Consider the following 27470-nt stretch of genomic DNA (forward strand, 5'->3'; position numbering starts at 1 on the left):
ATCTATTGGCCAGAAAACATCTCAGCAGCTGGTCCCAAGGCACCCATGAAGTTCTACATCCCTCACGTGCCTGTGAGTTTTGGGCCAGGAGGTCAGCTGGTGTGTGTGGGTGCCAGCTCTCCCAGTGATGGGCAGACGGCCCTTGTTGAGCTGCACAGCATGGAGGTAAATGAGATTCTGTGTCCTCGGAATGTCGGCACAGCACTTCGCTCCCTGATTCCCTTCGCCTGAGCCCCAGGCATCTCCAAAAATAAGGTGCTCTTGGAGGCGCCTGGGCCATGCACCCTGTGGATTGGGGTGTGTGTGTGCGCACATGCGTGCGTGCATGAGAAGGAATGGGTTGGGCTCTTCTCTGGAAGAAGTGATGCTAGACTTCTGTTTTTCCTGCGACGCTAGTGGCTCATATTCAGCAGCTAGAGAGCTCATTTTTGTCCTTCTGCTTTCTCCATCAGGCACTGAGCCACATCCTAGGACCACAGCTCTGGGTCCTGATGCTGGACTTGACTGAGCAGTGGGGCACTGGGGGGACATAATCTTGAAGAGCAAACTTGATTTTTTTGTTCCAGGTTATTCTTAATGATTCTGAGGAACAAGAAGAGATGAGGACTTTCTCAGGACCCCTGATCAGGTAAATAACCATAAGAGCTGCAAAATAAGGGCTTTTTTTTTTTTATGCTTTAGATATATGCTGTTTCTTGTATGTCATTTGTATCTCAATACAAGTTCTTAAAGAAAAAAAACCACTTAAAAGGTAAATTATGGACTATTCATAAAAAAGAGTACTACACAACGACAAATATGAGTAAACTACAGCTAAATAAATCAGAATGAAGCCCTTCTCACAAAAACATTGAGGAGAGATGCAAGCCATAAAATAATCACTCCCTCTATATAAAGTTCAAAAACAGGTAAAACTGTTCTTTGTGAATGCAAACATGGATGCTAAAATTATAGCTATAGTCAAAAATATATAAAATTATAGCTATAGTCAAAATTATAGCTATAGTCAAAAATATAGTCAAAAATATAGTCAAAATTATAGCTATAGTCAAAATAATATCAAAACGCTGATTATAACAAAGTCAAGATCAGTGGGGACAGAAAGGGATGCAATTTGGTAGAGGTTATCAAAGGTACTGTCCAGGTTCTAGTTGACAAGGGTGAACATATCATGACTACTCCCTTTTCAGTTATTCTTTAAGCTGAACATATTTTATACATAGAGAGAGAGAAGGAGAGAACAAGAGAGAGAAAGAAACAATCAGAGGTTATCAGGAGAAACACATAGGACAATGTCATACCCAAATTTATACCTGTGACAATAAGAAAGCAGAAAGCAAAGAGGCTATATTAAAATAATATAAATGATTAGGAGTATGCTTTTTTTTTTTTAAAGCTCTTTATTGGAATATATAATTGCTTTACACTGTTGTGCCAGTTTTTGCGGTACACCAAAGTGAATCAGCTGTATTCGTACATATATCCCCATATCCCCTCCCTCCCGTGACTGCCTCCCGCCCTCCCTGTCCTGGCCCTCTAAGGCATCCCCCATCATTGAGTTTATCTCCCTATGTTATGCAGGGACATCCCACTAGCTATCTATTTTATCTTCCTGCCCAGATCAGCATTTTGAGGATTTGGTCTTGGCCTCCTTGAAAGAAAATGTCTGTCCCCATCAGAGTGGAACCTCTGTGCTACAAGTTGGAGCCAAATGTGGCCTGAGCCATTTTGACAAGCAGTTTGAGTGCTGCAAGGCAAAAAGAAAAATTAACTTAAAGGTTTAAAAATCTGAAATCAGTTCTATTTTACAAGGCTACATGGTAGGAGGTTTTAGCGTTCTGTGTACTTAATAGTACTTAAACTGGTAGAAAAGTGGAGCCCAGCCTGGGAAATCATAGGCAAGTGAATCATATGGAAAACATTTTTCTGGAAAGAGAAATATCATGGTCGGCATTTGAGTTACTGGACAGTGTGCAAGTCTGCCCTCTGCAGGATTGAGCTAGAACTGCTTTCACATTCCTAGTCGTGTTTCCTGTAAATATTCAGGATGCTCTTTGCTGTGGAGAGAGGAGTCCTGGCTGATGTCAGAGGTGAGATAATGCGCAGGGAAGCCCTTAGAATATCATCACTACTCTATAAATGTGTTCTTATCCTGAAGCTTCCCCCTCCAAGAAAATGCCCATGGTATTTTGACCGTTCCTTCAAGTGAAAATGAGTGTTGTCCCATTTCTTACCCACAGGTATACAGATGTGGGGTAGAGCACTGACTTGGGTATTTGGACACCCAATACCCACCGACTTGGGTATTTGATCCCAGTTTGATGGATTTCAATGAATGATCTCAAGCAAATAATAATTCCTGTTTATTGAGCACTTATACACGCTACACAACTGGCTAATTCCTTTTTGTATAGAGGTAGACTTTTAAAAAATTTTTAGTTTGAAGTCTAGACGATTTACAATGTGTTAGTTTCAGGTGTACAGCAAAGTAATTCATATAGGTATATATACATACATAGATACATATATATATCTCTATTCTTTTTCAGATTCTTTTCCATTATAGGTTATTACAAGATACTGAGTTGGAGATAGACTTTTTTTAAAAAATAAATTTATTTATTTATTGGCTGTGTTGGGTCTTCATTGCTGCACAGTCTTTCTCTAGTTGTGGTGAGTGGAGGCTACTCTTCATTGAGGCACACGGGCTTCTCATTGTAGTGGCTTCTCTTGTTGCAGAGCACAGGCTCTAGGCATGTGGGCTTCAGTAGTTGTGGCACATGGGCTCAGCAGTTGTGGATCAAGGGGTCTGGAGCACAGGCTCAGTAGTTATGGCGCGTGGGCTTAGTTGCTCCATGGCATGTGGGATCTTCCTGGCACAGGGATTGAACCTGTGTCCCCTGCATTGGCAGGCGGATTCTTAAGCACTGTGCCACCAGAGAATTCCCGGAGATAGACTTTTTAATTATCCCTGTTTTAGCAGAAAGAGCAGAGGCTCAGAGGAGATAAGAAACTTGTGCAAGCTGAGAAGTGGCAGGCTAGATTTAAACCCAGGGCTGTCTGACCCCAAAGTCTGTGCTCTTCCCGGCTACCAAACAGTCATTTCAGGTCTCTGGGCCTCAGTTTCCTCCTCTGTAAAATGGATATGGTGGACAAGAGAATCTCTGAGGTCCCTTCCTGTTCCATAGGAAATAAGTATCCTGTAGCTACAGACTCATTACCCCCGTCCTAGGTTGTCAGGCTTCTGTCCCATACCCAGTCCTGGCAGCACCCTCACACTGTAGGAGGGCCTGTGGTCCTAGCTGGGGGAGGAGTCTGTCCCTCACTCTTTGCCCCCTGAATCTCTCCATAGGGAAGATGTGCACAAGGTGGACATCATGACGTTTTGCCAGCAGAAAGCTGCGCAGAGTCGCAAATCTGAGACAGCGGGGAGCAGAGACGCGGCTCTACTGTGGCAACTGTTGGTTCTCCTTTGTCGGCAGAACGGGGTCAGTGGGACTGCGCTGGTGGGTGGGCAGGTGCCGGCTGGGTTGGAATTTAAGTCTTCCCGGGAGGAAGAAGATTCAGCTTGTGGCATGATGATAAAAGGTAGCATGAAAGAAGCAACAAATGGCCCCAAGGGAAAAAACTGCTCAGATGGCAATGCCAGCTTGCTAATGCTAACCTTTCCCCTGCACTTCTCACTAGCCCGGGCTTATCGCCCAGTTCTTGGGTTACGCACTAAGCAGATAACACACTTATGGGAGTGTGCATATTTCTGGTCAACTTCGTGGCTCCTGACAGGCAGAAAATAACTGTGAGAGTGTGGCTGGAGTTTGAACTACAACAATCCAAGAAGGGGCTGTTTGCGTTTGCACGTCAGCCTCCTCCTGAAGCGGGCAGGGCTCTGGTGCCTTCCTTCTTCACCTGGGCTGCCAGCATGAGGACACATAGGACGCGCCCTCGGGATGGCCCTCTTTGCTTTGCAGTCCATGGTGGGGTCTGACATCGCGGAGCTGCTGATGCAGGACTGCAAGAAGCTGGAGAAGTACAAGCGGCAGCCACCTGTGGCCAACCTCATCAACCTGAGCGACGAGGACTGGCCAGTGCTGAGCTCGGGGACCAGGAACCTGCTCACCGGCGAGATTCCACCCAGTGTGGAGACACCTGCGCAGATTGTGGAGAAATTCACTAAGCTGCTCTACTATGGAAGGAAAAAGGCAAGTGCTGTGCCCACCCCTGCTTAAAAAAGTGATCAGCATCCCTACCACTCACCCCTCCCCCAATTGTATGAGTGACATACACTCATTTTATAGCACTTAAGTTCAGAAAGGTACAAAGGAAAAAGCAAACACCCATAGTCCTACCACCGGAATATCATACCCGTTAACATTTTGATATATTTATTTCTAGTATTTTCTATGCATACATATATTACAAATCAAATTTAATTATATATACATTTACTTCTTTCTTTTCTCCTTAAGAGTATTTGGTGAAATACTCTCATGGCATTAAAATGTGCCATTTAAAAAATGGACTGTATTCCGTTATATGAATGTATCACATTTTATTTAATCAATTCACTGTTGTTGAATATATAGGCTATGTATAATTTTGCCACCCATTATAAATTATACAATCTGAATATCTTATTGTATAAATCTTTGGCTGATCTTTAAATTATTTTTTAGGATAGATTCCTAGACGTGGAACTACTGGGTTAAAGGCTATGAACTTTTAAAAGGTTCTTCAAGATATGGCACATATATACAATGGAATATTACTCAGCCATAAAAAGGAATGAAATTGAGTTATTTGTAGTGAGGTAGATGGACCTAGAGTCTGTCATACAGAGTGAAATAAGCCAGAAAGAGAAAAACAAATACCATATGATAACTTATATATATGGAATCTAAAAAAATGGTACAGATGAACCCAGTGACAGGGCAAGAATAAAGATGCAGATGTAGAGAATGAACTTGGGGACACAGAGCGGGGGGTGAAGGGGAAGCTGGGACGAAGTAAGAGAGTAGCTTTGACATATATACACTGCCAAATGTAAAACAGATAGCTAGTGGGAAGCTGCTGCATAACACAGGGAGATCAACCTGATGATTGGTGATGATTTAGAGGGCTGGGATAGGGAGGGTAGGAGGGAGTCGAGGGAGGGAGGGGATATGGGGATATATGTATAAATACAGCTGATTCACTTTGTTGTACAGCAGAAACTGGCACAACAGTATAAAGCAATTATATTCCAATAAAGAGCTTAAAAAATAAATTTATGATCTAAAAAAAAGAAAAGGTTCTTCACGTATACACTAAATTAGTTTCCAGAAGGTTTGTTTACAAGTGATACCCCCATTAGCTATATCTAAAATATACCTATCCATACCAAATACTTTAAGTCCACTGATGAAGTGATGCCTTGTTTATTTTTTGATTTATAAATTAGACTTATTTATTAAAAATTTTAAATTGAAGTATATTTGACAAATAAAATTGTAAGATATTTCAGGTGTATGATGTGACGGTTTGGTATACTTATACATTGTGAAAGGACTACCCCCATTTAGATAATTAACACATCCATAGCCTCACACATTTCCCTATTATTTTATGCCCTGTTTAATTTTGAAGTTGAACTCACATTTTACAAAAGTCTTAAATATTTGAATATATGATTGAACTCAGTTTGAATCCATTTAATTAAAAAACATCAAAAGGTAAATGGATATAATGGGAGAAATGCTGTCCCCTGCCTCCTCCCAGGCATGCAGTTTCTCTCATTGAAACATCCAGAGATGTTTTCTGCATATATAATTGTTTTCTCCTTTTTTCTCTTATAACATACTACCTTCCTTTGGTCATTTAACAGAATGTTTTAGGAAACTCTCCATATTGGGGATGGCAAATTTTTTCTATAAAGGGACAGACAGTAAATATTTTAGGCTTTGCAGGCCATAGGGTCACTGCTCAACTCTGCTGTTGTCACGTGAAAGCAGCCACAGATATTCTGTGAATAAATGGGTGTGTCTGTGTTTCAACAAAACTTCATTTATTGACATAGAAATTTGAATTATATATCACTTTCATGTGATGAAACATTATCCTTCTTTTGATTTTTTCCGATCATTTAAAAATATAAAAACTATTCTTAGCTTGTGGGCTGTACCAAAGCTGGCAGTGGGCTGAATTTGGTCTTCAGGCCACATTTTGCTGACTCTGGTTCCTTGTAATATGTAAATACCTTCCTCATTATTTCTTGAGGCTGCATAGGTTTCTATAGATAAATTATAATGGGTTCAACTGAACCTCTATAGATTGACATTTAGATTATTTCTAGTCTCTTGGTGTTACAAATAATGCTGCAATGAATAACATTTTGCCCTGTGGAGAGAATATATGTCAGGAAAGTTTGTGGAAGTGGGAGCTTTGGGTCAAAGGGTATGTGGTTTGTAATGGTGATAAGATATTGACAAATTGCCCTTTTAAAGGTTGTATCGATCACTCTACCAGCAGTGTATCAGGGTGCCCGTCTCCCCGCACTGTCACCAGCCCAGTGTGTTTCCAAACGTTTTGAAATGTGCCAACTGAGAGGTGAAAAAATGTATAGCAGTTATCTGCATTTTTCTTATTATAAATGAAGTTGAATATCCTTTAATCGGTGATTGCTTTTTGTCATGCATTTTCCACATTTTTCTGTTGGATTTTTGATCCCCACTTATTGATTTGTAGGAACACTTTATCCATCCAAAATCACTTTTTTGGGGTCATATTTAAAAAGGTTTTTCCTGCTTCAAAATTGAGTTATGAAAATAAAGTCAAAGTACATTTGTGACTTCACCTTTACATTTAAATCTTTAATTGTGTGTATGTGTTTGTATGTGATGTTATCTTTTAAATGAGTGCAAGATAGGATCCCCAGTGAAAATTAATGGGATCAACTTATAGTGTATATATGTATGTACATATGTGTGTGTGTGTATGTGTGTGTGTGTTTTCATTGTATAGTAGGGACTTGCTGTTTCACCAGCGATTCTTTTATTCAGTAAACACTTATTAAGCAGCCACTACTTCTAAGGCATTGAACCCAGTCAGGGGATACAGAAATGAATCAATGATAATCTCTTTCCTCAAGAATGATAAATAATGACCATAACAACAGCAATAATACACTTGATCTTAGCCAAAAGGCCGAGAAGCGATCAACAGCAATAATAAAAGCAAATATTTGAAAAATACTTTCTATGTCCCAGATACTCATTTAACACCTTACACGCATTATCTCATTTATCATCATAGAAACTCTCTAGGTTAGGTTCTAGTCTTGCTTTATGTATTTACAAATGAGGGAAGTTAGTAAATAATAAAGCCAGGGATTAGATCTAGGCAGCCTGGTGCCTGAGCTTGGGCTTGTAACCAGCCACCTCATCACCTGTCACACCTTGACCCAAAAGTACGCGATGGGTAAATAGGGTACTATGGGAGTTCAGGGTGATCTGTGAGGAGCTGGACACCACAATATCTTTACAACCTTTATTAACACTTAACTGGGGTCTTATGTCTGGCGTTGTGTGAGATTGACATCCTCTATATAAGTTCTCAATTTCTTCACTTATTCTTAAATTATATTTTTGGAGATGAAGATTTTTGAGTAAACTAGTAATTCTCAACCAATCATTAGTAACTCCTTTTAAAAATACTGTAATAGTATTATGAATAGTATAACATACCAAAAGAGGAATCTTTTTTTTTCCAAAAAGAGCAATTTTTTAAAGATTTCACCTGTTTTTTTTTTAATTTAAGTACAGTTTATTTACAATGTTGCATTAATTTCTGCTGTACAGCAAAGGGATTCAGTTATACACACACACACACACACACACACACACACACACACACATATATTCTTTTTCTAAATATTCTTTTCCATTCTGGTTTATCACAGGATATTGAATACAGTTCCCTGTGCTGTTGTTGTTTCAGAAAGAGTAATAATGTGAACGTCTTTTTTGCTTCTACTGGATGTGAGGCTGAATTGCCTAGCTGTGATTGTTTAAATAAGATAACATGGGAGATGTTGGGATGACCAAATACATTTTCATTTGCAGGTGGAAATACCTCATTAGTGACCTCCTGTCCAGAAATCACATTATTTTGGGGGCACTAAGGAAATAATTAATACCAGGTCAACCTCACAGATAGATTAAGCTCTTACTAAATTGTTTTGAAAATTAAATAGAGAGGTGAATAGTTGTGTGTGTATGTTTTAAAATTTGCAGCTTCTTACCCATGTCACCAAGGTAATGGTGTCATTAATGTGACATATGAAGTTGATAGTTAACAAGCACTTGATAGTTAGTAAGCAGTCAGTTATAGTATTAGGTGGGGTAGTTAACTGCTGTGTATACTGGCTTAAACATAATAGCAGCCTCGGGACTTCCCTGGTGGTCTAGTGCTTAAGACTCCGAGCTTCTAATGCCGGGGGAGTGGATTCGATCCCTGGTTGGGGAACTAAGATCCCATATGCTGCACGTTGCAGCCACAAACAAACAAACAAACAAACAGCCTCTTTCTCTTCATGAGAGAGGACTGGGCAGGTGAACAGAAGATGGGGCAGCCCTGCTCCACACTCACCCAGGAACTCAGCTCCCCACCTTCAACGTAGAGTCTCTAAGGTTTCCGGGCGTCATCTTCATCCCAGCCAGATGGGGAAGAGGCCACAGAGGATTGAACATGGGGGGTGCTATGGGCCAGACCTGGAAGCTGCACACATTGCTTCCACTCCCATCTGACGGCCCAGAACTCAGCCACACCTTGGTGCCAGGGAGGTGGGAAATATAGTCCAGCTCTTGGGCCAGAAAGGAGAGCCTGGATTTGGATGAGGAACCAGCAGCCTCAGCCCCAGTTGTTAATCAAGAAATAGTTCCTCTACCATGCCCCCGTGAACACCGTCTTGAAACTCGTCTTTTGAGACTCAGTCCTTGCGGTGGGATGCTTCTCTCATTTTTGGTGCTTAGGTTCATAAAAGGATTGTGTGACTTTAGCTAAAGAGATAAAGCCATCTGGAAACTAGGTTTGAGGGGGAGCCAATGAAATCACATAAGGGGTTTTGATAATGTCAAGGCTGGAGAAAGGGACAACTTGGGGAGAAACACCTGCCAGTTAAAGCCATTTCCCTCCCGTTCCTTTCTCACGTTCGCAGGAGAGGCTCTGAGAGTCTTCCTGGAAGGCCGGCCTCTCCTACTCAGAGGGCAGCAGTGCCCAAGCACAGTTGTTTGTCGTTGTCGTTAGGGCAGATGAGGGAGGCGGGACTGAAGGTAATGTCTGTGTTTTCAGGAAGCCTTGGAGTGGGCCATGAAGAGCCATCTGTGGGGCCACGCTTTGTTCCTCGCCAGCAAGATGGACCCAAGGACCTATAGCTGGGTCATGAGTGGGTGAGTTGGGGACGTGCCAAGGAGACCAGTGGAGCAGAGAGGCCTCTCCTCCAAAGGGAAGGGGGAGGGTGGGGAGAAATGCAAGATGCATTGAAGAGCCCCGCCCTGCAAGCATCTTTCCAACTCTGAGTTGGACGTAGCCTTTCTCTTCTCCAGATCCTAATACACGAGACACAGATATATTCTTTCCAGCTGCTAAGTTGAATAAGACATTTTGCTAATGTCTCCCAGGGTCAGAGTTTCCAAAAATTAAGTAGGTTTCTACATTGCGATAGCCTTCTCTGTTTGGGAGGGCCTGCTCTTGAGAGTTCCATCAGTGAGGGGATAGATCACTTAAGGGTAACTGACAGAACCTTAGGACTGAGAGTTAGTAATGTACTACTTGGTCCTGCAGTAGGGGTGTGGGTGCTGGGAAGTAGGGAGGGATACCGGGTAGCAGGGCTGTGAGCGGTGGTAGAAAGGAGTTTATAGGACTGGGAATTAGATCTGGAAGTCTTCATCTAGTGGAGGATATCAAGACTGAAGTCATCCCTTCAGGATGCATGAGGCTACCGGGACCCGGGTGCTGGGGGGACCAGAAGTAATACTCAAACCAGGACGGGATAGGGATGGAGGTGTGCGTACATAGCCAGGAGTTTAGAACAAGGGTGATGAAACAGCTAAAGAGACTCAGAATCAAACGGAGGTGTAGGTGTAGGGAGTGCTGGAGGGGGTCAGCCCTTCAGGCTGCAGTTGGCATGCACGGATTTTTGGGGACAGATGTGTGGCAGAGGTGGGGTGGGGCGGGGGTGCCTCCTGTAAGGAGCAGCCTTGGGTCAGACGGTGAGAAGAATGGTACCTCAAAATTTATCTTGTCATGTTGGTTAAAGCCCTGAAGCTACCTTCTCTGCTTATCTTATACTTCAATCGGCCGTAAGTCCTGTTGGACAGAGAGTCGGATAAGAAGATGGACGCCCCCACTTTCAGTCCAGTCTGTGGGCTGACGGCTGTCACACTACCCGGGAGCCCATTCTTCACGATGGCCTCCATCGGGTCTCTTATCACTCTGACCCGCAGTCTTCCCGACAAGTCGTGACACCACCATGTACTTCGTTACGTTCAGAGACCGGAGTGGTGAGGGGCACGGACTTTTATTAGGAGAAGCATTCTGGGCTCCGGAGGAAGGGTGCTGTTACAAAAAGTGGTGCTCTGAGGGATGAGTTTCCTGTGGGTTTTGGAAACGAACATCCCACAACCGCGCACGGTAGCATACATCTCCACTACAGATTTTTGCCTTGGGCCATTGATATTTGATGGGACCCAGCGAATCGTGAAACGTGTCTCTTACTGAGTGTGCTTAAATCTCACATCAGCCATAGAGCTTATTATATCCTTGTTAAGCAGATCTCATGCTTTGTCATCAGCAGGATCACTTCTGGTTCCTGTTCTACGCCTCTTTGGTTACTGAAAATGACTATTTAGTGCTTGCGAGCAAACACACTAGAGACCTAGGCTAGTGATGAGTCTGAAAAACGCTGCTGAGGGCTGTGGCCGTGGCCTGGAGGAGGGCTGCTGCAGGGCAGTGGGTGTGGAGGGTGGCTGGGGAGGAGGCGCCCACCGTTGGGCTCTCGGGGGTCCTTTACATATTTGTGACTCTCCCCTGTGATGGACGAAAGCCCGTGGAAGTGGTTACTCACGCGTTAGGGCATCAGTGCCAAAATGCAGAAGATCTCCCCCGGTAGTGACATCTATTTGGGGTGTGTGGTGGGATGGAGGTCGGAAAGCAGGATGGAGCTGAGGCACAACTGAAAAGAGAACCTCAAGTTCCAAAAGAAGCTGCTGCAATCAAACAGAAGTAGACGAGGCCTCGTGCCTCGCAGGCGATGGGGTAAAGGCTCTCTTGGCTGGGTCCGCACTGACGGTCGGTCCCCTCTCTCTGCAGCTTCACCAGCACGCTGGCGCTCAACGACCCCCTGCAGACCCTCTTCCAGCTCATGTCGGGGAGGATTCCACAGGCAGCCACGGTACCCCTTGCGACAGGGCGCCCCTCAGCACCCCAGCACCCTAAGGCTTTAGGGGGTGGGGACTGCTCGGCAATGAGGTGACCGCTTTAGAGATGAAAAATAAACGAGAGTTGTTGGCCCGTCATCTCCCATGCGCCTGGCCCTGTGCTAAGCGCGGTGAGGCATGTTGTTATTTCATGCACGGAGGCAGGAGTTATGATCCCTGTCTTGCAGGTGTGAAAAGTGAGATGCAAAAGTGTAAAATGACCCAAGATCCCAGAGGTAGGAGTAGTACAGTCAGGACTGGCCCAGGTCCGTCTGATTCCAGAGACCTTGCGCTTTCCACAATCCGTGGCTTCTGCTGTGTGGTGAGTGAGTGAGAGGACCCGGGGCTGCTCGCCACGCTTCCCACAGCCAGGCTTCCTTTCTTCCCCACCACTGCACGTGGCCCTGTGCGGCTGGACACGTTAGAGTCTGCATGTCATCCGTGCAGGGTGCGGTTCAGGAGAACTCCGAGGCCAGCTTCGTCGTCTTCCCATTATAGGAGACTTGATGTTTTTGTCCCAAGGCATTCCTTCCGTATCCTTGACGTCCAATATCTTTACTAAGATATATCTTGCTGTTGACTGTGTCCGTTTTGGGGGACACAGCACGCTCTTTTAATATGTGCATCCATACCTTACAGTTCAGGAGAAATCTCTTGAATTATATCCTTCAGTATTTGTTTTGTTCTCTTATTTTGATTTTCTTTTCAGGAACTCCCTCTATACACCGACTATATATATGAGGGTGAGTCAAAAATTATCCACACTCTGGCTGTAGAATTTATAGAAGTTTTAATATAACCAGAGTGTGGATAATTTTGGACTCTCCCTCACAGTTCACATATATATATATATATATGAACTCTATACACATATGCATGTGAATTATAGATACGATTTTCGCTTTAATTAAAAATTTTTTTGTTTCAATTCTTTCTTTCCTCTTTTTTGCTGTGTGTCCATCCTCTGTGTCCCTTACTGTGTTTTCATCGGTGTCTCTTGGCTTTTGTGCTCTTTCCATTTTTGTCTTTATTTTTTGGATTTTTCTCCCCCTTCTCTCCTGAGCTCTGCAGGTCACTTTTACCTCCTCCTGTGCTCCACCATCTTTTTCCTCCACCCCATAACTTAGCTTTAGGCCCTTGCTTCATAGAAAAAATTCATTATTTTACTTATATTCATGCTGAAATGTTAGGCGACAACTGTTTGTGGAAACATTTTTCTGCTGAATGTTCTCTCTACCTCCCCCCCTCCTTTTTTATCTTGATGGTATATTTGTACAGATTGTGTACTTGTTCCTTCGCAGGCTTCAAGTTCCTCCCTGGACCAGTTATTTATGGGAGGTTTGAGCTGGGGAGGTGCCAGGGCCATATTCCAGGCCAGCTGGCATTTCCACATGACCTGTTGTTTTCTGTGAGCATCTTTGCTTCTCCCCGGCCAACGGAGATGGCTGTGGGATCCCCGCCCTCTGCTGTTCTCTCTCTCTGCCTCCTAAACCCACCTCTGTTCAATCTCCATTACTTTTGGAAGCCTTTTCTTGTATTTAGAGGCTTGGATTTTTGCTGACACCTAGTTTTAATGAAAATGGACTTCACGCTTTTGCTTTTTTGTCCTTATTGCTGCGGACAATTTCAAGAAAAGAAAAGAGATATGACGAGTTTCAGGCCCCATTGTCAAACCAGCGGGCTACCTTGGAACATGGGGTGCTCCTCCCAGTTCTGCTGAGTGCCTGTCCTCTGCAGTGAAATTGTGCCACCTCACAAAGCACTAAATGCAGGAAATGATGTAATCAACATACAGTCCACTGGGTCTCATTGTTTGCTAAATGTTCCCTACTTTTAGGTGAGAAAAATGAGGAGCCAGAGGTGATGTGCCAATGCAGTATTTGACCCTAGTGTCTGAGGGTTTTCTAGCATCACAGCATCCAGTAAAAGGCTAGACTTTGGTATTTATAATAAGAGGTGTAGCGGAAAAAACATGGCAGCTGGAAAACACAGACATGAGCTTCTGTCACAGGCTTAACGTAGACTCTGCTCCTCACTGTTGTGTAAACTGGGCCTTGCTACTTAATCTCAGAGCCTCAGCTTTTCATCTTTGTGGGCATTTTGATGCCTAACAGAGCTCGTGTAAAAATTAAAGGAGAGAGAGTATCTGAACATATCAAGCACCATGCTTGGCCCACTGAAGTTAGTTAATAAGCGTTATCTCTCTCTCTCTCTCTCCCTTCTTAGACCTGCTTTACAGTGATTTTTTTTCCAAATCACCTTGGGGAGGAGACAGAAGAATTACTTCTAAGTTTTTGGTCTTTTTAGCAAGGGCTTTTTTTTTTTTGCCGGTTCCTTTAGTTCCAGCGAGAAAGAGCCTGGCTCACATGTTAAAATGGGGATAATAATAGTACCTAATGCATGTGGTTGTTCTTGGGAGAAATGCTTAGCACAGGCTGTGGCCCAGGGTCAAAGTGCAGTAAGTGAGAACTGCTATTATCATTGCGATCTATCATCACTGTCCTCATTCACACTGTTTCCCAGATAAACAGAGAGAAACTATAAAATGGGGTCGGATAAAGCATCTTTTGTTCTGTGGGATAATTACAAATACAATAACAAAAAATTGTGAATTGTTTTGACCTCCAGATCTTAGCTGTTACTGTCAATCTCTTGCTCTATCCGTTCTGTATAACAAATTGGAGGACAGAATGCTCTGCAAATCACCTCTTTCCTTTGCTGTGCTTCCGTGTGTGTGTGTGTGTGTGTGTGTGTGTGTGTGTATTTACACCTACATGTAATTTATAAAGTGCAAACCAAGTGTAAGGCACTATGCTACGTGCTTTACCTATCTTATTATGAGTATATTATCAACAAAAACCTGTCAGAGAGACATGATCTCCATTTAAGAGATGAGGAAACAAAGGTTCGAAGATGTTAAGAAGCTTGCTCAAGAGGCAGGACCCCGGTTGAATCCAGGGCCTGTGTCGTGTTTAGGGACTTTACGTTGTTTCTTTATTGCTATTTCCTGCCCTGAATGTCCCCTTCATTCAGAAGGGCGGCCAGTCATTTGTGTGGGGCCTGTGCCCACGTCTCTGGTTACTCTCTACCTCCCCCTTGTGGTGATCCACTGCCCCTGCATTGTCACCAGAGGGAGGGGACATAGTGCTGGCTGGGCCACTTGGCCTGGTCTTCTCACTCCTCAAGAGGTGATAGGAATTAGACTTCATGGGGTTGTGAAGATTAAAGAAAGTGATGTGTGGGAGAGGGCTTTGTAAAACCAGAAAACAGCCGTTTGGTGAAGTGTTAAGGAGCCCAGTTTTCCCCTGTCTTCTAACAGGCTCTCCCACTGAAACATCAGTTTTTTGGGTTTTTTTGTTTTTGTTTTTGTTTTGTTTTGTTTGTTCGTTTTGAATTTTGTCCCTGGCTATTGGAGTTAGGAGCACCAGGAAGAAATTTGAAAATGAGTGACCAATAGTGTGATTTGATTTATCTCCCAACATCCCTGGGTATATGTGTATGCATGTATGTGCGAAATGTGTCTGTCTGCCTATCCATCCTTCTAAGAGATTTGCTTTTTTAAAAAGAGAACTCAAAATCAATGAGTGGCCACATTGCAGGCAGCATAAGGGGAGCTCCTGGCAAACCTGGAAGTAGACAACAACCTTCTTTACCTATGTAAAGGATGGGGCTGCATTACTCAGCCAATTTTCAATTTTTCTGCTGCTTTTCAGTGTTGTGGGGACAAACAGTGGGGAGACTGGAGGCCGCACTTGGCTGTGATTCTGTCGAATCCGGGTGGGGACCCGGAGCTGTATCAGCGCACGATTGTCACCATGGGGGACACCCTGGGTAAGCAGAGACCAGCTCCGTCCCCCTCCTCTCCTCTATCTCCAGGCCAGCTTTAACCACCCCGTGCTTAGATTCTTAGGTTCTGTGTTGGGTGCAAGTCTATGCCTCAGGCTTTCCTTTGACCCAGGAGACAGTGGTTTGGGGACAGAAACTCCTGGGAGAGGAGTGTCCTTCTTGCCTCTCCATGTCCCAGATTTCTGCTGTGAGCCAGAGACTCTGGTGTCCTGCCGCTGTAGGAGGCTCCCCTGAGCAGCTGATTCCTATGCCTAGGTCAGAGTCCCCTGCAGATGGATTTAACACATGGGGGCATCTCCCCTACTGTTGCTGTTAGTCTCGCAGTGACCCGGCTCAACCAGATAGGAAATTCTATTTTTTGCCTGAACTACTCTGGGTAATCGTGTAGTCTTTATTTTTATCATCTCTCTGTGAATGTGGCCTTAGAAACACGTAGGGGCTGTTGAATGTTCCAGATCACTGGTTCTCAGATTTGGTCAAAGGGGTAGAATGTCTAGAAATCATGGCTGTGTGGCACTTTGTGAAATACCGCTCTGCTAAACTTAAAGTAGCTACGTGTAAGGCTGTGCCCAGTCAAATGCCAGGTTGTTCAGCTTTTGTTGAATGAGAAAGAGAACTAACTTTTGTGGAACCTTCTTGGGTGCCTGGCCATGTGCTACGTACTTTACCTATTTGAATTAATTCAGTGTTGAGGTAATGGAAAATGTATGGGAGAACTTTTTAAAACTGGAAACAGTTTGGTAATGGATGTAACTTTTATGAGCACTGGGAAAACTCTTCTATTGTTTAATTCTAGCAGGAGAGGCATTAGTGCCCCAAGAAGCCTAGTTTTAGAAACTGCTACTCCCAGTGGCCTGCTTTTCTGCTCAGGTGTAGGCATTTCTACCCATTTCTCCCCCTCCAGAAGGACTAAAATGCTTTGAAACATCCTCACCAAAAATCCATTGGGGGAACGTGAAATATAGTGCCTTATTCTGGCTGAAGAGAAGTGAAATAATGTCGGAGGCCAAAAAATGTCATGGGAGAGGGAGTAGGGTGTGGGGTCTGTGACTCGTGGCGTGAAAAGCTCGTTGCTTTATTCCCATGAGGCTCTTCACTCCGACCTCCGAGCCCTCTCCACCCCTCTCGCATCCCACCCAGATGGTCCCCATGTGGGCGTGTCCCCTGACCCGGGCTGCTTCTCCTCCTGCAGCTGGGAAGGGGCTGGTGGAGGCAGCTCACTTCTGCTACCTCATGGCTCGCGTGCCCTTCGGCTACTACACCGTGAAGACAGACCACCTGGCCTTGCTGGGCAGTAGCCACAGGTACGGGATCCTCCGGGGGAAACGGAGTGGGAAGGACGCCTTCCCGGGGATCGGTTTAGTCCTTGCTGGGCTTCGTGGCTCCATTTTCCATTGTCTTGTGTGAATTTCAGCTACTACTGGTTCCCTCCTCTGGGATGCTTTTTGGCACAGGTAGGCTCTGGTCTAGGAGATGCTGGGTGGGTGCCGCATCGCACCGCCAGGGGGCCTCAGGCCCAGGCCCTGCTCGGGGAAGCTGCGAACTGGTGCCTGTGGGGTGTATTGTGCCACTTTGGCCACTCGGTGGCGCCCTGGCTCCATGATCAGAGACTGACTCACAAAATACTTGGTGTGAGTGGCGTGCAGGCTTGAGGCTCTGCAGTTAGGCAGCCCTGGACCTGTTCTCGGAGCCCGCCTTGGGCAAAACCCGAAAGCGGAAGAAGTTTGTGTTTCGCCCCCACACCCTGCACTGATTTAGGGCACAAGCTACTCAAAAGTCCCGCCTGTCACTTTTTCCCTGCTGGCCATAACATTAGGCTTTTCACACTGAAGGACCTTAATAAGCCCCTAGATGATGAATAAATGGACAAAAAGACCAGTTTGCTCTCTAGCCACCCTCCGTATTCTGGATCTCTTTCTCTCTCCCTGTAATAGTTAAGGTTTCCTAAGCTCTTACATTGTGCCAGCTGTTTTATTTGCACTGTTTCCTTTAATCATCACACATTTACCCTGTGAAGAAGGTATATATATATTTTATTTTTTAATTTTTATTTTATTTTTATAAATTTGCTTATTGGCTGCAGTGGGTCTTCATTGCTGCACATGGGCTTTCTCTAGTTGTGGCAAGTGGGGGCTACTCTTCATTGTGGTGCACAGCTGCCTCATTGTGGTGGCTTCTCCTGTTGCATGGGCTCTGGGCACGTGGGCTTCAGTAGTTGCAGCACATGGGCTCAATAGTTGTGGCTCACGAGCTCTAGAGCGCAGGCTCAACAGTTGTGATGCATGGGCTTAGTTGCTCCGCAGCATGTGGGATCTTCCTAGAGCAGGGATAGAATCCATGTGCCCTGCATTGGCAGGTGGATTCTTACCCACTGCGCCACCTAGGAAGTCCCCGAAGGTATATTTTTAATCCTCGCTTTATAGACGAGGGAAACCAAGGCACAGAGAGGTTAAATAACTTGTCTAAGACAGTACAGCTAGTGTGGGGTCAGGTTGGACTTGGAATCCAGACTGTAATGCTTTTCCTTGTAGAAACACATCCTCTCATGGCCTGTCAAGGTCATGGTCTCTGATAGCATGTAGTTATCTTGTCAAAGAAGCCAGTCTGGGCCAAATGTGACAATAAGAGAAATGGGTTAATGTCTCCTTCCTATGTTTATATCGTACGAGCATGTTTCTGGAGATACAGTCCCGACCCCAGGGAGAACCCTGGTGATTATGGTTTCAAACCCAACCGCAGCTGTCTGGGCACGCGTGGGGACTCTGAGGGCCCCTCAGGTCACATGCACCCAGTCTACTTCCTCACCAGAATGAGCTTCCAGTGTAGGGACCATCTTTTGATGTTTGGCTCTGCAGTGCTGCCCTCTCTGCCGGACCTTCTTCCTTCAGTGCTCCTGCAACGTCACACCGCTCCCTCTTTTCTCTCTGCTGTTCAGGCTAGGGTGGCCTCTCACAGACACCCACTCTGGGCTCTCTGGCACTAAGGCTGGCTCTCAGCCTGCTTACGGGGGGGACCCAGTGCCCCACGCAGCTGGGCCTGAGAGCAGCTTGCCTTAAGTGACCCTCCAGCGAAGATGGCAGAGATCGCCCCCTCCCCGCAGTCTCTCCCCCCGCCTTCCCCCCAGAGCCTCTGGAGGCACAGATTCTCGTTCCTCTCCTGGAGCTGCCCCAGGGGTCAGCCCAGGACAGAAACTCTTCCATGAGTGAACGCAGCTGGTGCTTGGCTGTCTACTAGGATTTACATCCGTCCCCCACCCGCCCTCACCTCAGTCTCTTGTATTGTTCTTCCCTGGTTTTAGTCAAGAGTTTTTGAAATTTGCAACAACTGAGGCTATCCAGAGGACGGAGATCTTCGAGTACTGTCAGATGCTGGGCCGCCCCAAATCCTTCATCCCTTCTTTCCAGGTAACTGAACCCTCAGGAGGCCACCACCTTAGCTGCGTCACGTGGCTGCGGGTGGCTCGATGTTCAGCCTTGCCGTCTGGCACATAGTGGCTGGGCTGAGGCATCCACTGGACTTTTCCTAATTAGCTGGAGTGTGGGAAAGGTTAGGATTTCTTTCTAGGTCCCCTAAAGGTCTGTATTTTAAGATAGGAAAGCAAAACACGGCAGCAAGCCTCTGTGCTGGGGGCTCCCGCCTCACTCCTGACAAATGAGAATCGTGCCGGCAGCCCTGGGCCTCGCCTCCCATCGGCAGCTCCCTTCTGCTCTTCTCTCTCCAAACGGCTCCACCTTCTCCTTGGCCGCATGGCCATCCTGCCGGGAGTGGGAGCAGGAAGGCCCAGCTGGGGGCTGCTCACCCTTCTCCCTCTCTGCCCTGCTGCTCCCATCTCTTTTGGACGACTGTCTGTAACCCTGGAAATTCCTCCCTGCTTTGTCCTTGGTTCCCATCCTTTGTTCTTCCCCTCAGGGCTCCAGCTGTGCAGAGGCAGCGTCCACATCCAGGTTCTAACCTCTCTTCTCAATCTCTCTACTGGATGCCCTGTTGTCCCCTTAAATCCATAAAGACTCCTTCAGTTACTGTATTGAGAGTACAAGTGGAGGCAGCAACACACACCACTACCAACCACCACCAGCACCGCAGAACACGAAACAAACAAAGCCTTGGAAATGAATGAATTACTGCCTACAGGGCAATGACCCAGTTAGTATCTTCTTTAAGAGCTTTACCAAAGACCCACCTTCTCCAGCAGAGCCCTGCCCGACCAACTCCTTTGGATCCATGCAGGTCTTCAGTCTCTTTCTTTCTATTCTGTAGTCATCCCACCTCTCAGCTGTCTTTGGGCTGATAGCAGTGAGATTAGCTGTTTTTAGGGAATGAGTTCTACATGCCTGGCACTGTGCTGTGATGCTTTGACTGTAATTCCTAATTCTGTGAGGCAGGCATGATTACCCTCCTTTCGCAAAAGAGATTCTGAGGAGCTTCGTGCTATGGCTCACATCTCTTGGGTACCATTTGTTCTAAGGACTTTCGTGGATTGTCTCGTTGAATCTTTACAGTAACCAAGGAGTAGGTCATATTATCATCCCCATGTTAGAGTGAGGAAACCAAGGTGCAGGGAGGAGGTGGGGTAACTAGCTCAATGTTCCACACCCAGCAAAGAGCAGGGGTTTGAACTTGATTCCCAGCCCTCATGCTGCACCTGGCTCTTGTCCCTCGTGCCTCTCTGAGCCCTTACCCGTATCTGTCTGTGCTCTCCCTTGGGCTTGTAACCCCTTGCCCCTGAGTCACTTTCTCTTCTCTTATCCGTCCCCCTGCTGCCTGGTCCTGTGCCCCACATACAGCAGGCTTCCCAGAGAGGTGGGCTGCCTGGTAAGAAGTAAAGAGTCTGGTGCATTTCCATGGTGACCAGAGCCTAGGGAGATTCAGCCGATATGTCTTCCATCCCTTTCTCTATAAAGACGGAACTGCAGGCTGGATTTGGAATTGTGCCCATACACAGATAGAATGCCCCAAATGGCACAAGGCCCTCTTTTAATATCTGGATCCAGAGTTAGAGGAAGTTGGCAGTCAGCTGACTTCCAAGAAGCCTTATCTCCACTTCTCTCTTTCTGTCCCTGCCTGAATGGGCTCATCACTGGCCCTGCTCCTCTTCACAGGTGTATAAGCTCCTTTATGCTTCCCGTCTGGCAGATTACGGCCTTGCATCCCAGGCCTTGCATTACTGCGAAGCCATTGGCACAGCCCTCCTGAGCCAAGGAGAGAGCAGTCACCCTGTGCTATTAGTGGAACTCATCAAGGTGAGCTTCTCAAAGGGTTCTCTGCAGGTGTGTTATCTTCAGTGTTCAGAGAAAGCTACTGTAAAGCAGCTCAGATGCCCCATTTCATCTTCTTTGAACATGCTGTAAAATTGGAGCCCATGGCTGTCTTTGACCACATATGCATGCCCAGATGTGATAAGCAGAGGCCTGACACTACACAAAGAAGGGTGTTATGGGTGGGGGAGGCCGGGGGACGCAGTGAAATCGGGGGACTGGAAACCAGGCGTGTGCTTTGCAAGAAATTCATTCTTGCATCTGTTTTTGTGGTGCAGTAAAACTGCCTGTTATGGTGAACTGTTCTAATTATAAAAGCTGGGCTTAGAAAATATATTTTAGTGATTAAGACAGGAAATGATCCTTATTAAAATGCTTTAAAATGCATGGAATATTTTATCACATGTGAGATACATTCAAAAAGAGAAAACAAAAACATATCAACTTTTAGTTCCTGGGGAAGAAAACAGTCAGGCAAATAGTTGCTCCAATTAATTGAAGAAAAATCCATTAGCCGAGAGTAAAGAGGTAGCCTACTGTCAACTTTTTCTTTGCTCTAGATGAGGCCCAAGTGTTGGCTTCTGTCACCACTGAAATCTGTGCTACTGAGCCCCCTTGATGGCAGATTTCTGTCAACAGGATGATGGTTGTAGGGAGCTCAGGCCCAGGATTGAGGAGCAGGAGAGTTCGGGGACTTAAAGATGGAATAGTCTTGCAACGCACGCAGTCCCTCCGTCAGCAGCACGGGCGTCTCCTTGCCGGGAGCTTGTTAGAAATGCAGAATCTCAGGTCCCACAGACTTCTGGGATCAGAATGAGCCCTTTAACAAGGTCCCTGGTGGTTCCTACGAGCTCTGAAGCTTGAGAAGCGCTGCTCCTAAGGACAGCTTTGCAGAGACGTGAAGCAGAGTTAACAATTTCTTCTCATATTTTATTTAGTATCTAACACCGAGATGGGTTAACTTTCTGTTGTGATTTGGGAAAGCTGTCTGTTGAATTTGCTATTTGGCAATTCTCCTTTGTAATCTGGTTTACAAGTGAGTGAAGGCTCCTTTTCTTTTTTCTTATTGCCTCTCCCCGTGGTCTGGCCATTTCTCTTACTTCTCTCTCTCCTTTTCCTTCTCCTACCATCTGGAAACCTGGTAAAGCTTGCAGAGAGACTGAAGCTGTCAGATCCTCTGGTTTTAGAACGCCGCCGCCACCACCGAGGAGACAAGGACCCAGAGCCAGACTGGCTGGTGCACCTGCGGGGGCAACACGAGGAGCTGCAGGTGAGTGGGGGGGCGGGGGGGCGGGTCCAGGGGGTGGGCCCCTGTTTCCCTCTTGGCTCCCCTAAACGCAGAGGAGGCAGGCACTGACCTTGGCCAGCTCCCGACCTCGTGGAGAGCCGTGGGGTCCCCTGCCACCCATGAGGCACAGCCTGACCCGGGAAGGGGTGGCACTCAGATTCCCCGCCGCTGCCTTGCTCCCGGGTAGAAACGTATTCCTGTGTTCGGTGTGAGACAGTGGGGCCCTCTTCCAAATTATCCAGCCACCCTTCTCTGTGGTCCTGGAAGATACATTTTCTGACCATCAAAGCTTCCATCTCTCTGTGAGGAACAATGGCTGACAGTGGCTCTGTGTCCCTTTCATGTAATGTGGGGCAGTTGCTTAAAAGACTTCCAGGCCTTTCCTTTTTTTTTGTTCTGACAGTTGCAAAAGTGGCTGGTAGTAATTATAACAGTAATTGGGACAGGGCCTCCTCCATTTTCTTTCTCCCTCTGTCGCTGAGAAAGGGCAGGTGGAGAAAGGCACATGCGGCCCTTGCTTCCTGCGTGTGCTGTAGGCTCTGGGGCCCACAGTGTAGTTTCCTCCTCGTTCCCTTCCCTCTGTAAGAGGATGGATGCCCTGGTGCCTGTCTGCTCTGAGCAGAGCTGGGAGGTAGGAAGGGCTGAGGCTCCCCCCCCCACCCCCAGCCCCTGCACTCACCCGAGACCCCGTTACCTCGTCACTCCTGAAGTTCCTCTTTGACTCCATTTTAAACTACGGTTCACTGTTTCCGTTTTTCTTTGTGTTGCTTAAGAGGATTTTACTTTATCTTAATAGCAAAAGTTAGCAGGAGACGCTGGGGATCCTCACTCTGCTTGCTCGGATATCTTGGGAGCCAGGAAACCAACAGGTACCCGAACAATGAACTGAGTGTGTCAATAGTTGACTCTCAGGATTTGATTATACGAGAGAACTCAACCTAAAAGACTATCCCCACCCCGCTTCTTGGAGTGCCTTCCTTGCCTATGTCAGTCTGACCCGGTGGTCCAGGTCCCCTCGCCACACAGCTCCGCTGGCCACAGGCATCCCTGAGGGTTGGCTTCAGGTTCAGGTTTTAATCTTGTGTTGTTATCTAACTGCATCACTTGTGTCAGTATTGTCTCCCCAGATGAATACACTTCTTGAGGCCAGAGGTAGCGGATTACCTGTATTTCCCATGAGCGGTGGGGACGCAGGACGTGCCTGTGGTGTTCAAGCATCGATTGCCACACATGTGACATCGGTGTCAGAGTGTTTTCAGCAGATCCCTCCTTTCCCCTCAGGACGCCTCTGAGTGTTGGGTAGGGCAGACGTTATTACCCCAGTTAGTTCTGTGCCCTTTCCCCCAAGCAGCACTCCCTGGTGGGGTCAGGACAGGGCCTCATCGCTTTACTTCCGGCTGTTTCCCAGCCTTTTGTGCCTCCTTCAGGGATAAGCGAGGGGACAGCAAGGAAGAGCAGGTCTTGGTCTCCGTTTCCCAGTGTTGCGGCTGTGTCCCAGGATCTGTGAGGGTGAAGGGCTACGGGAGAGCAGGCGGGGTGTTTATGGGTGGCCATTTCCACCGGGAAGCAGCCCTGTCTCCTGTCACCCAATTGAGCAGGCGGGTCAGCTGACCACACCAGTCCCATAACCTTGGGCCAACCATTGTCCATGTCCACACCCTGGTCTGTCTTGTCAGCAACACGGCAGAGCCAGAATGAGTACCACCGAGGTCCTTTCCTGGGCCAAGACTCTGCTTCTTTAAAAGCAAAGCCGTCATTTCTATAGTCTGATTTGGGTTTTAAGTGGATCCTTTCTAAGTTTCAGGTACCCAAGTCCATTAGGAAATCCATAAAAAAGAAGGTTTATCCAAAAGCTATAACATGTGGAAGTACATGAGATGGTCATTTCTGCCCTCCCAACCCAATGGTTTAAAGGCTCAGACGTCATACAAGGTGATGAGGGAAATAGTTTTGTAAACTCTAAGTCACAAGCTGTGAGAGGTGTTGCAGTCACTGCTGTGTTGGACTTGTCTTCACATCAATGGCAGCCACATCACACGGCCTGTCTTGTCACTGCTTTCCCAAGAGCAGTATTGTTCCTGGTGTGATTGGCCCACGCAAAAGCCACATTACAGGTCTCACTTCTTCCTCATTGCCCTGTGTCCTTAGGAAACACGTTCTACCAGGATCTTTCTGGACATCAAGGCAACTCGGAAGCCCTTGGGGACCGCTCAGCCCTGTGGCCGACACCAGAGCAGACAGGCCTGGCCCAGCCCAGCCCACAGCAGACCTTTCCCCTCCAGCCCAACTCCTATCCAGCAGGAGGAGGTTCCGGGCAGATGGGGGTCCCGGTGCCTCTTTACTCAGTTCCCGAGACCCATCTGCCAGGGACCAGTGGCGGCGTGGCAGTGCCAGAGGCCCCTGGAGGAAGGGCCTGGGAGGAAGCCCAGCAGATACGGATCAACCCACCCCCTGGTAAGACCTGCCAGTGAGGCAGGAAGCCGTGGGTGAGGAGGTGTGGAGGGGAGCAAGCAGAGGGGGGACCAGTGTAGGGACCAGTGGGGGGATGTGGGGTGGGAGCTGGTAAAGACCTGAGTGATGGGTGTGCATATGATTGAGGGCTGGTACTTCAAGTTCATCTGAGGGAGGTGGCTCTCTCCCATTCCAGCCCTCCCCTCTGCTGGGACAAGCACAGCACAGCCAACAGCAGCCATTCCTGCCCTCCCCTTGTGTCCCATAGTTTCTAGGAGAGAGGCTGCAGAAGGCAAGAAAATGCCACCTATGCCTCGAGCTGCAGTTTAGGCCACGTCCTCTTTCTGAAGTCGTCAGTGTCAGGGACTGCGGGCTGAGGCTCGTGCTTCTGTCCTGTCCCATCAGGCCTTGCACAACACGGGCCGACGGTGGGTGAGCATTGCTGAGTGATGCCAGGGAAGTGCTGGAAACCAAACAGAAAGATCAGATCTTAGACCTTCTAAGACAAGGTCCTGTCCAAGACGGGAGACTCACACAGGGGAAGGTCAGGGAGGGTCTCTGTGATCCAGCTTGACGTGGCCCTGATTTCCCGGGTTCCTGGGGAACGACCTTGGTTCGGGGTGGAGGTTGGGTGAGCAGCATGTCCTGGGGTGGCTGGAAATGAGAAGCTTGTGCAAATGGACTTCGCATTTACTGTGATGCACTTGGGGCTATGGGCTCGGAGCTCCAGCTGCTTTGCAATTAGGAAAGCCAACTGTGTCCCCATCACCCTTCTTGAGGATAGATAGGAAAGGCCCCACTTCGCATCATGATTTCTGCTGTGTTCTGTGCCATAGGAGAGAACACAGTGTCTCCGGAAACCTTCCAGCACCCTGATGGGGAGAAGGCTGTTTGCAAACCACAGGTGAGAGGACAAAGCCCGGCAGATGTGATGCCCACTCTGGCTGCAGGTTTCCTTCAGTTGCCATGGTTTCTCAGCCATACAACAGACCCCTTCCTGGGCCTTGCACCTGCCCTGTCTTCCATGTTGTACCTTGTTTCTCCTTGTTTCTTTCTACACCAGATCCTGAGAGGTGGAGAGGAGGCTTGTTCATGTTCACGTTCAATCCCGTCACCCTGCATCAGGGGGGCGGGGGTGGGGGGAGTGCAGGGCTGGGTTTAGCTTTGGCCTCACACGTCTGCTCCCTCCGACACCCTCTTCTTACTGTTGCACCCAACACTTGCTGTGCTTGCCCTGCCATGGGAGACTCTTGATATTTCTTTATTTTTTTTAATTTTTACCTTGCTTTATTTCCAAGAAGGACCTGTGGCAGCTGGTGGGCTGTCAGGTCTTGGAGGTGACCGTGTCTAGTTAACCATCCCCCAGCTGTGGCATGAATGAACCCCTTCCCCCAACAACAGGCGCTGCTGGTCCCAAACTTAAGATGTTATCTAGCTTTGCTGGGTTGGAGGCAAACTTTCTTAAGTAGTAACCAGGCTGCAGGCCATAAAGCACTTACGCTTTACTTTTTTTTTTTTCCTGACTGAAAAATTAGTACCTTCTTGTTATAGAAAACTTGAAAAATGAAGAAAAAGCATCACATAAAGAGTCAGACTTCACTCAGAATCCCATAGTCAAATATTTTGGTTACTTCCTTCCAAAAGTTTTTCTGTGTACAGGTTTCTCCTGCTATCCGAAAGCAGAGCCTCCCCATGAACCCTTTCGTAAGTCTAAATGGCGTGAAGGGAAGGAAGCAGCTACCTCAGTATACATCTTGCTAACAATGCACAAAATAAATTGAGAGAAAGCACAGATGTTCACAGACACAGTTCAGAGCTATGGTGTCTCGATGCTGAGACGCTGAGAATGGTTTCTGGGAAGCAGCCTGGTGGTGCCACCCTCACTGCTTGGGGTGCGCGCTGACTCTATAACGGCTCCTGGGGCTTCCCTGCTGGCACAGTGGTTAAGAATCCGCCTGCCAATGCGGGGGACACGGGTTCGATCCCTGCCCCAGGAAGATCCCACATGCCGCGGAGCAGCTGAGCCCGTGCGCCACAACTATTGAGCCTGCACTCTAGAGCCCGTGAGCCACAACTGTTGAGCCCATGTGGCATAACTACTGAAGCCCATGCACCTAGAGCCCGTGCTCTGCAACAAGAGAGGCCACCGTAATGAGAAGACCCTGCTCGCCGCAACTAGAGAAAGCCCCTGGGCAGCAACAAAGACCCAACACAGCCAATAAAATAAATAAATAAATAAATGTATGTAACGGCTCCTACGAAACAAACGCTGAACGCTTTTTTTCATTTTTTGCCTTTTTTTTGTAAAAGCGAAAATCCTCTTTGGATTTTTTTTTGGTTAGGGAAAACAGGTACTAATGTAGGTCTTTGGCAAAAGCAAAGTGGCATTAATGCAAAGTTTCAAAAAGTGGGGGATACCTGTCTGTGTATATATATGTGTATATATAAATGTGTATATGTGCACACATACGTGTTTTTAAATGGTTAAGAACATATGTAGGTAAAGCTTTATTTTCTACTTATTTAATACTATAAAATGAGATTTCTGTGTCATTCCTAAATATGATTTTTAATATTGGTGTGGATTTAATATTGGATTTTAAATCCATTGTGTGGAAATACCATCACTCATGCATGTATTCGTTCACAAATGCTGAGTTCCTAAAACACACCTGGCACTGTTACAGGGGCTGGGGATACACAGGGAACCAGACAAAGCCTGCCTTCACAGGGCTTCTGCTCAGGGCAGGTGACTGCAAATGAACCACTGTATGCATAAGGGATGTTACTTTAGATGGTGTGGGCGGGAGGGCATCTTTGAGCTCAGCATGGAGGGTGGACAGCAGCCAGGTGAGTATTCAGGAAACAAGCATTCAAGGCAGAGGGCAGAGAAAGAGCAAAGGCCCTGTAATGGGACTGACGGGGCAATTGAGGAAGAGCGTGGAATCACTGTATCTAGGAAGTGGGGAGAGGGAATTCCCTGGCGGTCCAGTGGTTAGGTCTCAGTGCTTTCATTGCTGAGGGTCCAGGTTCAATCCCTGGTCAGGGAACTAAGATCCTGCAAGCTGTGCAGCGTGGCCAAAAAAAAAGAAAAAGAAAAAATGTGGGGAGCAACAGGGGAGAGGGCTGAGAAACAAGACCAGAGAGGCAGAGAGAGGCTGGGTCGTGCAGGACTTGGTA

General features: G+C 46.9%; 1 protein-coding gene and 1 pseudogene across 3 annotated transcripts in view; one reads left to right on the top strand and one right to left on the bottom strand.

Annotated features, from left to right (window-relative positions):
- The window catches only part of SEC16B (SEC16 homolog B, endoplasmic reticulum export factor), a 61918-nt gene that overhangs the window by 28254 nt on the left and 6194 nt on the right, over positions 1 to 27470 (top strand). For 2 of the 3 annotated variants that reach the window (XM_057729539.1, XM_057729540.1), the window contains exons 8-21: positions 14 to 165; positions 567 to 628; positions 3353 to 3488; positions 3969 to 4203; positions 9329 to 9422; positions 11344 to 11425; positions 15164 to 15281; positions 16489 to 16600; positions 18595 to 18700; positions 20396 to 20536; positions 21699 to 21821; positions 22636 to 22708; positions 23988 to 24293; positions 25127 to 25194. In XM_057729539.1, the coding sequence (XP_057585522.1) occupies positions 14 to 165; positions 567 to 628; positions 3353 to 3488; positions 3969 to 4203; positions 9329 to 9422; positions 11344 to 11425; positions 15164 to 15281; positions 16489 to 16600; positions 18595 to 18700; positions 20396 to 20536; positions 21699 to 21821; positions 22636 to 22708; positions 23988 to 24293; positions 25127 to 25194 (1808 nt within the window). Of the gene's footprint in view, positions 1 to 13; positions 166 to 566; positions 629 to 3352; positions 3489 to 3968; positions 4204 to 9328; positions 9423 to 11343; positions 11426 to 15163; positions 15282 to 16488; positions 16601 to 18594; positions 18701 to 20395; positions 20537 to 21489; positions 21588 to 21698; positions 21822 to 22635; positions 22709 to 23987; positions 24294 to 25126; positions 25195 to 27470 lie in introns of those variants that run through there. The other variant, XR_009052843.1, reaches the window with a different exon arrangement.
- LOC130850649 (U2 spliceosomal RNA) lies at positions 7082 to 7191 on the bottom strand (annotated as a pseudogene).

This window comes from Hippopotamus amphibius, chromosome 3 (assembly GCF_030028045.1).
Source record: "Hippopotamus amphibius kiboko isolate mHipAmp2 chromosome 3, mHipAmp2.hap2, whole genome shotgun sequence".
NCBI classification, from domain to species: Eukaryota; Metazoa; Chordata; class Mammalia; order Artiodactyla; family Hippopotamidae; genus Hippopotamus; species Hippopotamus amphibius.